Source organism: Cydia strobilella, chromosome 12 (assembly GCF_947568885.1).
Source record: "Cydia strobilella chromosome 12, ilCydStro3.1, whole genome shotgun sequence".
NCBI lineage: Eukaryota > Metazoa > Arthropoda > Insecta > Lepidoptera > Tortricidae > Cydia > Cydia strobilella.
Window position 1 is genome coordinate 6,347,276 of NC_086052.1, and position 13,034 is coordinate 6,360,309.

Sequence of the window (13,034 nt, forward strand, 5' to 3'; positions counted from 1 at the left end):
CTAAATTAAAATAAAACGGAAACTGAGATTATGTTGTTCATTAAAAAAATTAAAACTTCTCAACATTTTACTGTTAGGCGTTGTGACCCTGCCTACAATGCTGGAGGGCGTGGGTTTGAATTCGGGTTAGGGCAGTTTGTAGTTTATCACATATTAGATTTATTTTTGAGATATGTTTTCTATGTATTACACTATTTGTTAACATTATTTAACTCTCTCTAAGTATCTGTTTTTATATCATAGTCTATTATTCAAAACACAAACCTTTAGCTTACTGTGGGACTTGGTCATTTCTTGATACTATTAATAGAAGAATACCTAAATATAAACAGACAGAAGCAATAGACTATAAACTGCATTGATCCGAGATAAATCAGTCTATAAAGTACAAGTTCAAGGCTCACGTCCGGTTGAGTGTCATCTCGATCGGTCACGCTACGATTTTCCCAGCCGGAAATGTTTTTATACGTTTGAAAACATTGTTATTACGCCTATTAGATACGCTATAATAATAAATTGTCCGTATTTATAAAAACGTAACACATTTTTGGATTCACATTATTAGGTTTTTTTTTTAAATGTAACTCGTTCTTAATTATGCCATCAAAAATCATGGACATAAGTCAGTCGTTTGAGCCTTAAGATATTTAGGTCCTTATTCGTCAAACACCTGCCACCGGCCTGAGCCTCGAGTTTTAGGCCCTGTAGAGGAACTTAGTGGTGATAACTGTTTGGAAAAATCTTACGCGGAAATGGCTTCAGTAACATAGTCAATGTTATATTTTTTCCGGTAACATTAAGCGCTTCAAAACATGTTATTGTGATTACTATTTTCCTAATATACCTAAATTAAATGTAAAATAGGTGTGTAACAGATTTGCTAGATAGATAGACGGCGCGATTCGGGAAATGAATTAGAGATACACTAGATATGAAATAGTAAAGATATGTGACGTCCCACGGGTAAAGGTACCTTATGGCGGTTGGCGCTTACGCTATTATTAACGCCGCTCCAATTAATATTGGATGGCGTTTAGCGCCGCAAATTATTGCGGCGCTATGCGACGTAATAAGTCTTTCCCGCGGCCCTGTATGTTTTAAATGATACTATATGGTATCTAAGATAAAATGTTTTGTGCAAATCCTATGTCATGTCAACTGAAGTGTGACACATCATTACTTTCAACACAATGAGTCCCATGCTATAGAAAAATACAGTAATGTAGTAGGTACACACAGGGTACAGTATTCTCCAGGGTGACACACCACCATGCTTTCAGTAAAAATTAAAAGGTATCGCCATTCAGAGTAAGTCCTTATGGGTAAGCATTTTAATGTAATTGCTTATGTTTTTAAGACATCTCTTTCGATAGTTTTTCATAGAAGGTCTTAAAGCATTATCTATCTATCGACGACCTGTCTGGCCTAGTGGGTAGTGACCCTGCCTGTGAAGCCGATGGTCCTGGGTTCGAATCCCGGTAAGGGCATGGGTGTTTTCTATGTATTTAAGTATTTATATATTATATATACCGTTGTCTGATTATCCATAACACAAGCCTCCTTGGGCTTACTGTGGGGCTTAGTCAATCTGTGTAAGAATGTCCTATAATATTTATTTATGCTTTTTTATTTACTTATTATCTCATCGTTGTCCTCCTTCCCACCCGTACCTAAGGTTAGTGGGTAATATGCATGCAAGGTTGTTATTTAATTGTCGACTATATTTTTATAGGAAACCGGAAAAAAATGAATGGATCTAATTTTACCTACTTAAAATAGCTCTCCTTCTTCCTTTAAAAGAATAATAATAATCTTAGGTATGTTGGTAGGTTGGTACTTAAGTAATGTTATATTATAAGAAACATAATTTCATTTTTTTTAAATAAATAAATTAAGTAATTATTATAATATCGTTAATAATAGCACATTAAGTTTGTAACATTAAATATTTTTTTCAAAAGCTTTGGCCGCCCAGCTTAAAAGTTAGAAGTTACATTATATTATTAAATTTTCAAACAATAAAGGGTAAAAAAATAGGATAATTCCCAAAACTGAAACTATGAACGGTTGCACAAAAACAATATTCTTCGATAGTAACTAGATTTGTTGATATACTTTAATATAAATATCATAATTTTGGTAAAGCCCATTTACAATAGGTCACAGTAATATATAGAATAAAATAAATTGAAAATGAATTTTAATAGAAAAAAAAACTACTCTACCGTAACATCCTGTATACCGTAAAATCCGTTATTGTGTAATCCTCACAGCCTAGTCTGAAAATGGCACTGCATTGTAGTTTCATTTTTTTAGGATTCCGTACCCAAAGGTTAAAAACGGGACCCTATTACTAAGACTTCGCTGTCTGTCTGTCTGTCTGTCCGTCTGTCACCAGGCTGTATCTCGTGATAGCTAGACAGTTGAAATTTTCACAGATGATGTATTTCTGTTGCCGCTATAACAACAAATACTAAAAACAGAATAAAATAAATATTTAAGTGGGGCTCCCATACAACAAACATGATTTTTTTTCCGTTTTTTGCGTAATGGTACGGAACCCTTAATGCGCGAGTCCGACACGCACTTGGCCGGTTTTTTTCGCTTCCGTTTTTATGATTGACTGGCTTCGGATAATAGAAGCGGGGAAAATATGTGTGCTAAAATGCGAGAGGGGATCCGATGTTTTATTTTAGCCTCACTGCTTTTTGAACAAAAGACTGATGGGATTAGAGTTGTGCTGTTCCCGGGAACTGCACAACTTTATATGGGATAGAAAAAAACCGGCCAAGTGCGAGCCAGACTCGCTCAACGAGGGTTCCGTATTTTTTAGTATTTGTTGTTATAGCGGCAACATAAATACATCATCTGTGAAAATTTCAACTGTCTAGCTATCACGGTTCATAAGATACAGCCTGGTGAAAGATAGACGGACAGACGGACAGCGGGAGTCTTAGTAATAGGGTCCCGTTTTTACCCTTTGGGTACGGAACCCTAAAAACAATACGCCCTCGCATTGTTAATTCACAAAATATGTACGAGTACGTGATAGTACTAATATAGGTACAGAAAATTATATTAAACTATTTTAAAGCGGGTCACTCACGTATTATTAAGTCGAATAGCTCGACATGTTTGCGTTGTGAGGTGTTGCTTGTGTAAAATAATTTAATATGTTTGAGTCTCACGGGAGTTTTATACAGAAAATTATGTTTCCTGACGAAGACAATGACATTTGTCGTTGCCTACGTCATTTTCGTTTCGTATAAGAATAATAAGTATATTACATTTAGGTAAGTTATTTATATCGGGTGGAACAGAACGAAGGACTTTTATGCAAACGGGGAATTGTTTAGGCTATTACTTACTTTATTTTTTACTTATTAATCACGTTAATATTTCTAACCGTTTGTGAGACACAGTTTGTTAAATATTACTGCAAAAATCTGCATGTTTCAAGCCTAGCAAGTAGATCCGTGCATCGAATGTAAAGTCAAGTTAATGTTAGACATCCGTCGCCAAAATTGTTGTCTGAATTACTGTTGTCAACGTATAAATCTGTCCGTCTGTCTGTCACCAGGCTGTATTTCATGAACCGTAAGACAGTTGAAATTTTCACAGATGTATTAAATATATTAATAACGGGTCACTCACGTATTTTCAGTCTTGTCAAAATGCTCTATTAATATGTGTGTGTCTCACGGACGTTTTGTTATTAAAATTTTCACAGATGATGTATTTCTGTTGCCGCTATAAATGAGGCTCCCATACAACAAACGTGATTTATTTGCAGTTTTATGCGTAATGGCACGGAACCCTTCGTGCGCACTTGGCCGGATTTTTATCATAGATAAGGGGCTATTGATTTTTCCAGTCCATAGTTTTGATAAAATAAGTCTGAGAAGTATTTCGTCTTAACAGAAAGCGGAATTACATTCTTTGATTGATCGTTTTATATCTAATTTGCTGACGTCACACTTAAAGTGGTACGGATTTGCTGAGTCAACTCTGAGCCAGATTGATGAGGCTCTAAAAAAAGTGGTCGCTCTCGCCAACATTACTTCGACCAGATTACGAAGACCCTCTTTTCTTTGAGCTACCTTTAAGGTAATGACTTGCTTTAGACTGAACCATTAATTATTCTAAATGTTGATGAATATTAATAGACAGTATTGTATTACACTTTAACCCACTTTATGTGTGTGGTTTGTTCAATGAAAATTAAAAGATAACCAAGGTAAGATTTTGAGACTCTCTGAAAATCACCCCATTCATCTAGAAAAGTACTGTCCTCCAACTTATATACTAATTATTATCTTTGTAAGTAAAAAATATTTTTTTCTGTCTGTACACCCTGAGAGATATACCTACAGGTCTTGTCGAAACAAGAGTACTTGGGTATTGATAATCGCTGATCAGTTTGTTATGAATGTATCTTTGTATGTTGTGCTGTCGCCTTTGACTAATCTCTACCCGCGACTTTCTCTATGTACGTAGTAACCAAAGATAGATATAACTCCGTAATAGATGGATACAGTCTAAGGAAAAAACGTGCCTCGAAAATCACGAAAATTTGATTCTCGATCAGATGGCGCCACTAGTTTTGGCCTACACTCGTATAGAGGGCGTTGACTGTTTCGTTTGTTATTTATAATTTTAACGCATACCAGTGAAAGAACATGCAAAATCATATAAAAATAATATTGTCTTCGGTTACCGCGATAGTTACTCATGAAATAAAACTATGAAAACGGATTATATCGCGTATATTGAATTTATAATACATCCCGACGTTTCGAACTCTTTACAGCGTTCGTGGTCACCCGTTGACCACGAACGCTGTAAAGAGTTCGAAACGTCGGGATGTATTATAAATTCAATATACGCGATATAATCCGTTTTCATAGTTTTATTTCATATAAAAATAATTAATGCAAATAAAAAATCATTTATCCATATTTAAATACATTTTATCGTATTTTTATAAATATTTATTTTTAGTTTTAAAGTGTGTCGACAGATGGCAGTGAATTTACTGGGGTTACAAAATTTACTATGACAGTACCGCTCTAGTATAAGTTACTCTATGGTAGTAACCATTTAACTGACTGTTCTACCTCTACGCCACCACACCGTTAGTAACTTACGGCGCGATTCAGGAAATGAATTAGAGATTCACTAGATACGAAATAGTAAAGATATGTGACGTTCCACAGCAAAAAGTACCTTTTGGCGGCTGGCCCTTACGTCGCATAGCGCCGCAAATTATTGCGGCGCATCCCAATTTTGGAAATTTAGACTACAAGTGAAGTCCTGCTTATTCAAAAGTGAAAACTTTCGTTTTAAAACACGGCATTTGGATTGTAATCTTTGATTTATATTATTACCTATAATTTCAATGATAAATGATTGGATAAATGCATTTCATTACAGTTAATTTTATTTATATCGGACTTTATTATTATACATTATTTGAGATAGTTCGCTGTCGCTGCTTGCCCGATACTCCCGATAGGAAAAACGTTAAAAATGCACGTAATTGTCGATGCACAGAAAAAAGAGCGAGTCGTGATTAACAATACGTAACCTTGATGTCGGACAATGCGATGGGACGCACCTGTGAAAAAGTGAAGAATGCCTTTGTACAGCTTAATTTGTATCATGGCATTTAATTGATAAAAAGGACAAACCTAATAGAGATAATACAGGCTGTTATTGTAATCGTTAAGAGTCCGCAGCAAGCTCGGCCGAATTTCACCTTCCCATACAAACGGAGTTTCATTGTCAGTTTAAAACTGTAATGAAACTTTGCACGGATGGAGATCAAATCGATAAAATATTATGTTCATTCAGTAATGTAATTTACGAGATAATTTAATCTATAAATTATGTTTGGTGAGATAAAACCTCTCATTTGAAACCTTATAGTTGGTTAAAATAAAAGTCACCCGTTGACCACGAACGCTGTAAAGAGTTCGAAACGTCGGGATGTATTATAAATTCAATATACGCGATATAATCCGTTTTCATAGTTTTATTTCATGAGTAACTATCGCGGTAACCGAAGACAATATTAAAATAAAAGTATTACTCGACCAAATTAAGAAGGCTCCTTTTCCATGCATATTATTAGCAATCAGTTGCCTTCTTAACTCAGTCGGATATAATGAAAAAGCACGAGTGTTATAATATACTGAAAAAGCACGCGTGTTAATATCTGTTATGAGACATGAGATGAGACACAAATTGGTGGAATAAAAACGTCGTTTTGAGCAAGTGTGTTGAACAAAAACTTTACAGTACATATGGTGCTACTTTATCGTACTAGTGCGATAATTAGCACATTACGTCACTATGTCGAAAATTTAAAGGGTCAGGGTATGTACTGTAAAACGTTGTACGATACATGTGGGAATAGGTAATTCGCACTTGTAGCGTAATGTACTATTATATATAAGAAAACCTATCAAATATTTTTGTGTCATAATAATATAAAATAATGTTATGTAACATAAGTGTATACTAAATTTCAAGTTTCTAGTTGTAATATTTTTAAAACTATGGCGTTGTAAAATCGTGTCACCATGGCGAATCCGAAAAACAGGTACCCGTGTATTGCTGTCAGCGCCAAAAAATAGCCCGTAGGTAATAAGTAAATAGGTAACCTAAGATTGTGTCAAATATTTTGACATAAGGTCCTACACTACATGATTGTATCTGTACAAATGTAGGTAGAGCTTAAGGCGCCCACTGACTATCAGTCCGCCGGACGATATCGGCCTGTCGGTTAGAACAAAAATTTGACAATTCCGAACAACTGACAGGCCGATATCGTCCGGCGGACTGATAGTCAGTGGGCCCCTTTAAATGTAAACCTGTTTAACTATCTATAGATCCCCATAGCTCACTACAACAATTCAATACGTTTAATCTACCGTATCGCGTACTCTTGTTATCGGATGGATCAACCTTGGTATGAGTACAGATCAAGTATAAACGTAAAAGTTGTACTCGATTGTAGAGGCACTTGAGCCTATTGAATATGGGGTATCACGTGTATTTAAATCTGAAATGCTAAATACATGTTGCATGTTGTGGTTTTATTGCCATTTGTCATTTGTGATTTGTGTTTGTGTTGTCATTTGTTTGTTTGTTTGTTGTTGTGTGTCTTGACATGTGCGTCATGACGACTAAAACCGGCCAAGTGCGAGTCGGACTCGCGCACGAAGGGTTCCGTACCATTACGCAAAAAACGGCAAAAAAATCACGTTTGTTGTATGGGAGCCCCCCTTAATTATTTATTTTATTCTGTTTTTAGTATTTGTTGTTATAGTGGCAACAGAAATACACCATCTGTGAAAATTTCAACTGTCTAGCTATCACGGTTCATGAGATACAGCCTGGTGACAGACGGACAGCGGAGTCTTAGTAATAGGGTCCCGTTTTTACCCTTTGGGTACGGAACCCTAAAAATTAAGTCTTACTCGTCTCTTGTCTTTCATTCGCCTGATGACTTGTGAGAGATGTTTCGGGACTGGTGCAAAATTGAATAGCGCTCAAGTAAGGCATTACTAGATAAACATCATTCCCAATTTTCTCCACATCAACAGGATTTGCGCTGTCCCTATTTTAACGTGTTTCTTGTTTTCTTAACATAATCTTCATATCATAATAATATGTATTTTCATAGGATTTTCAATACAGTGTATCTACGTTGCAGAGCTACTCGATTTTTTCTATCCTAACTGCTTACGGTAAAATAAAAATAACCGACCATCTGCCCGAACAATTTATAAAAGAAAGTATAGGTACATATAGTAATATGTATGTACCTACCTATACTTTCTTTTACAAATTGTTGTTTGCGTCGTAACGCAGAATAAAATCCTGTAGACCTGATCTTTAAGGCCACGTTCATTAGTACCATCCTGTATGCTAGTAATTTTTGATTTACGTGAAATCTTGGTAAAAATTGTGTTATTGTTACCCATTTCAATAGCGTAGAATAAATCAGTTTAATCTATAATCATCTTCGATTAAATACTCAACTCAGTAGACAGTTACATCTGGTATCCGGTCTATCCGGCCTCATTTTAATATCCGGTCGGATACCGGATAGTAACTTTGCTTGATTTAGGATTAAACAAACTGCATTTAAGAAACAGTCACGGTCATCCACAAATCAACCTGTATGTAATTTAGCTAATTTTGCGGTTTCACTCACGTATTTTTAGACACTAGGTCTCCATTTTCAAGTACTAACAGTGCCTGAGCGAGTAGCGGAACATGTCGATCGAGTGACTAACAATACGTGAGTGAAACCGCATGAGTAGCTAAGTTAGTATGTCTCATGATAGTTTAAATTCGATCCTGTATGTATTTAATCTTGCCCCAAAAAATATACATACGTAGTTAAGTGTCGTGGCCAACATTTTTAAATGGACATACTTCGTATCAAGACATCATTCAATTGACCTACCTAAAAAAAAATATTAAGTAAGTACAGTCGCCATCAGATCAGATATATCGGAGCGGTCGAGTTGCTCATAAATATCTGAACACGCACTCTAGCGCCTTCACAATAGAGGCGTGTTCAGATATTTGTGAGAGCCATGGCCGCTCCGATACATCTGATGGCGACTGTTCTACAAATTTAATGATTTACCTCGTTTGTGGTTTCCGTAGGTACACTTTAGGAAATGATTTACCACAAACACATCGATTGTGGCATGAGTTTATCACCTACGTTTTTCCTCTATATCGTTCTCCAAGAAAGAACTAAATTCATTATGATCGTTTGATAAAATGTGACGTTCCACGGAAAAAGATACCTTATGGCGGCTCGCATAACACCGCAATAATATTGGAGTGGCGTTAATAATAGCGTAAGCGCCAACCGCCATAAGGTACCTTTACCTGTGGGACGTCACAAATGGTATTTAAAATCGGGTGCGTCTCATAATATTATATACACTCTTGGTATAAATTAAATTTACAAACATTCAAAACGTATATTAGTGTTTGATATAATGATCTAAATATCTTTTTTCAATTCGTATACGGTAAAAATAATATACACACATTTTACATAATGTCATTTCAACTAACAGACTTATTATAATAATAGTCCTAGTGCAAATATTATTCGATAGCGTGACGTGACGTACCTACGCGTTCGGGGTTGCGTCATTTTGAATGGGATTTTGGGTTTCCAAAACGTCCCGCTTGGCGCGCTGTTCTAAATCCCATACAACAATAGACATTACGCAATTTTACACTAGGGATTCTGTTGTAGGTACAAAACGTGTAAAATAACGTCCTTAAAATTAAGCTCTCAATTTACATTAATTAATCAGCTATCTACGCAAGCTGTTTCTCATTCAAAATATTGGTTTCGGTGGTTGGTGGTATTTTTCGTACGATCGGCTCTATAGTGCGACATAAAATAGTAGAAATTAAATAAAATGGAACTAAACAATTTCCATACTAAATTGTTTGCATTTTACGTCAAAGATGTGACAGTTACGTATAATTTTCTACAATTTATAGTCGGACTATAACAATTTATAAAACTTATTTCAAAGGCCCCATCCATGGAGACTGTATAAAGAAGCCAAATCTCTATGTATGAAAAGTGTCCATCAAAAAACAGTAATTAGGCGGCGCCACCATACACCGAAATACTACCAAAAACAACCTACGTAATTTGGTCGGGTTATTTGTTGCCTTATATGGTTCATGTTATACTCATGTCCCAGAGCCTAACTAGCGCCACCGGAGAGATTAGGAACTATTATTTAAAGCTTAACGCGGTCACTTTTACAACAATTCTGCCATAAGAGATTGCGATCCTTTCTATACCATCCATAGCCCCACCCACAAGGGCCTGACACTTTGATAGATAAAGACAGTCTTATTGCGATTCCTATAAGAGGAAAGAGAAAATAGTGCCATGCTTTGTCCTTATCACCGACCGGGTTTTTTTTCATGGTCGGGTTATGGCAGCATAGGTAGGAGGCGATGGCGAAATACCGAAATTTATAAGAGTGAAAGAGAAAAAGGTTTATGCTGCCATACATTAACCTGTCAATACATGAATATGTCTTTCTCTTACACCTGGTCGCTCGGTTTCATGTCTATAACTACTATACTATGTCTATGCCCCACCCATGATCAGTTAAGTGTGTGTTGAGTGTTGTTAGTATATCAGAACTGTCACAAACAATGACAACGAGTGACGTCGGCTCAGTAAATCTGCCACCGATTTGGATATCGTATCTAATCGGGCGACATAATCTCGGCCTTACGGGTTTTATTACCCTGTGGTCGCTCGATTGTTTGGTCAGCTGTTTCAAAAGGTATACGGAACGGCTGATTAAATGGTTGTTATGAAATGTCTAAACTAGATTATATTTGCAAGGACAAACTTTAACCAAAACCTTAAAATATAAAAGTTGGCTCGAAAAAAAAAGAAAACATGTCCAATCTTCATTAATTTTCAGTTCTGTACGTTACCCTGCGTGTTATTTGAATATAAAAAAGGCTATAGCCAAGGGATTTCGCGAGCAAAATTTTAAACAAAAATAAGTATATTTTCAGTTATTGAGATAAACGGCAAGTTTCGCGTGGACCGCAAAATCCTTTGTTCCACCTCATTTTCTAGCTTTACGTCACCTCTTAGCGGTATCGTAAATGAATATGTCATATGCATGTATTTTATCTGAGGAATAGTAGGGGAGCCCCGCTTGCCCCCCAAATATATCTGCGCTGCGCACGATGCACAAGTAAATAAACTTTTGCCTCTTTTTTTTTTTTTTTTTTTTTTTTTTACTAGCCTAATTTAGTGTCCCACTGCTGGGCAAAGGCCTCCCCTCGTTTCCTCCACTCGACCCTGTCGTTTGTAGTGTCCCGCCAATTTGGATAAAATGCGTCTAAGTCGTCCCGCCATCTCCTTTTCGGCCTGCCTGCACCCCGGCCAGCACCATCTATGGTGTTCCGTGGGTCCCACTCGGTAACCATTTTGGCCCACCTTTCAGGGTGCATGCGGCAGACATGCCCAGCCCAGTCCCACTTAAGCTTAGCGGTCTGGACACCTACATCTACAACTCGAGTTCTGGAGCGCAGTTCCGTGTTTCTGATTCTATCAGTTCTGCGAACACCTAGTATACTGCGCTCCATCGCTCGCTGGCAAACCTTGAGTTTGGACTTTAACGCCTCAGTTAATGACCATGTTTGAGCACCGTAGGTTAGGATAGGCAGGATACACATGTCGATGAGTTTGCGCTTGAGACACAGGGGAAGGTCGCCCTTCAATAGCGCCTTCATGGACCTTCATGCCTCTTCAGCTCGAAAATCCTTGCAGCTCGTGCTCGGGTTGGAGAGATATTTTGAACTTTAAAATTGAGTGATTATTGATATGATTATAAGCAATACCTATAATACATGTAAGTACGAGAGAGATGCACAAACATGTATACAACTACAGGAATACTATTTGTCACAGAATATGGGACCAAATCGACTGCATTATATACACATTCCTCGGGGCTTTCATGACACGGTAAGACGAAAGTGAACTATGGAGTCTGTCACTATATGCACAAGAGATAGTATAAAACAAAGTCTCTTCCTTCTGTCTGTCCCTATGTATGCTTAGATCTAAAACTACGCAACGGATTTTGATGCGGTTTTTTTTTAAATAGAGTGATTCAAGAGGAAGGTTTATATGTAAAATACATCAGCATTGGACCCGTGCGAAGCCGGGGCGGGTCGCTAGTTAGATAGAATTGACATAGAAGTAAATAGGTATACCAGTCTGCACCGATACAAATATTGACGTTCCATATTTCAATTTTGACATGACTTCTGATTCTGCCGCCTTTTTCTACTGACAATATTTTCTTTGACCAACTATATATCAATTAGATATGACATCTATGGTGTAAAAAAGGGTAGAAACTTCAACAAATATTATTATAAGCTCGAACACATTCACATGAGTTTATAACTGTTATTTACGCAATATTTATTTTCTTTTAAAATCACGACGTAGAAAGTTGTTAAACGTAACTTTTACGTGTGTAGATTTCTTTTATTTCTGTTTCTATATCGATAGTAATTAAATTTGTTTTGTTTGAAAGTTATTTGAAACCTGTTTACTTATTCTTATATTAAAGTGAAATTGTTGCAAATCAGACAATTATTATTTTATTGATTATATTCTTATGACATCCTTGTTTTGACGATCATAATATGAATTCTTGTAAATTGACATGCCTGCAATTTATAATGTAATCTGTATTATGAAATAAATGAATCTAAATCTAAATCTAATGATTGTTAAATTTTTCACCCTTACCTGGTTTTGGCGCCCGATCCTGTTCCGATACGGCCACCATTTTGAAAAATCACCAACACAAACACTAGACAATTTTTTTAAATATTTATTATTCATATAATTCGTAAATCAGATTTTTTTATTATTTCGTTTTAATTTTTTCGGTTAAAACATTATTCATCGATTTAAATTCATTAACTGCACTACATCGCGGTCGGTTCGGTTTTGCATTCGCTCAAGGCATTGCCGGCTGAGCAGGAAGTTTGCGTTTGCGCTGGTTACTATTGAAACTGTTTTTATATAGCGAACGAGTTGTCACTGTCAGTGCCGAGACTGATACCCGCGGGCCAGGCGAATCTGCACGGTTTTACCGGAGACGCAGTGTTTTAACAGACAACCGCATCAGCGTTTATAAAGTTTTATTATCCAAGATACTAAAATTTTGTTTGATTAGCCAATTTACTTTCAAATTGTCTGGTTTAGTACTAAAATGACAGTTGCAGATTGGGCAGACGAAGTAAAACTGTTATTTTAGTATCAATAAAAAAACAGTATAGGTACGCAGCACCCTTTACCAGACCATTATTATGACTGAAACGCATGTTTTTTGCACTTTTATTGATATTTTGCGGTTTACTATAAGGACAAGTCGTTATCATCATCTTCCTCGCGTTGTCCCGGCATTTTGCCACGGCTC

The 13,034-nt window shown here is 36.5% G+C and overlaps 1 protein-coding gene across 1 annotated transcript in view; it reads right to left on the reverse strand.

Annotated features, from left to right (window-relative positions):
- LOC134745982 (putative inorganic phosphate cotransporter) overlaps positions 1 to 12,648 on the reverse strand; it is a 32,314-nt gene extending 19,666 nt beyond the window's left edge. Inside the window, exon 1 of the mRNA XM_063680143.1 lies at positions 12,359 to 12,648. Within this exon, the coding sequence (XP_063536213.1) occupies positions 12,359 to 12,398 (40 nt within the window). The 5' untranslated portion in view covers positions 12,399 to 12,648. The remainder of the gene's footprint in view (positions 1 to 12,358) is intronic.
- Positions 12,649 to 13,034: the final 386 nt, after the last annotated feature.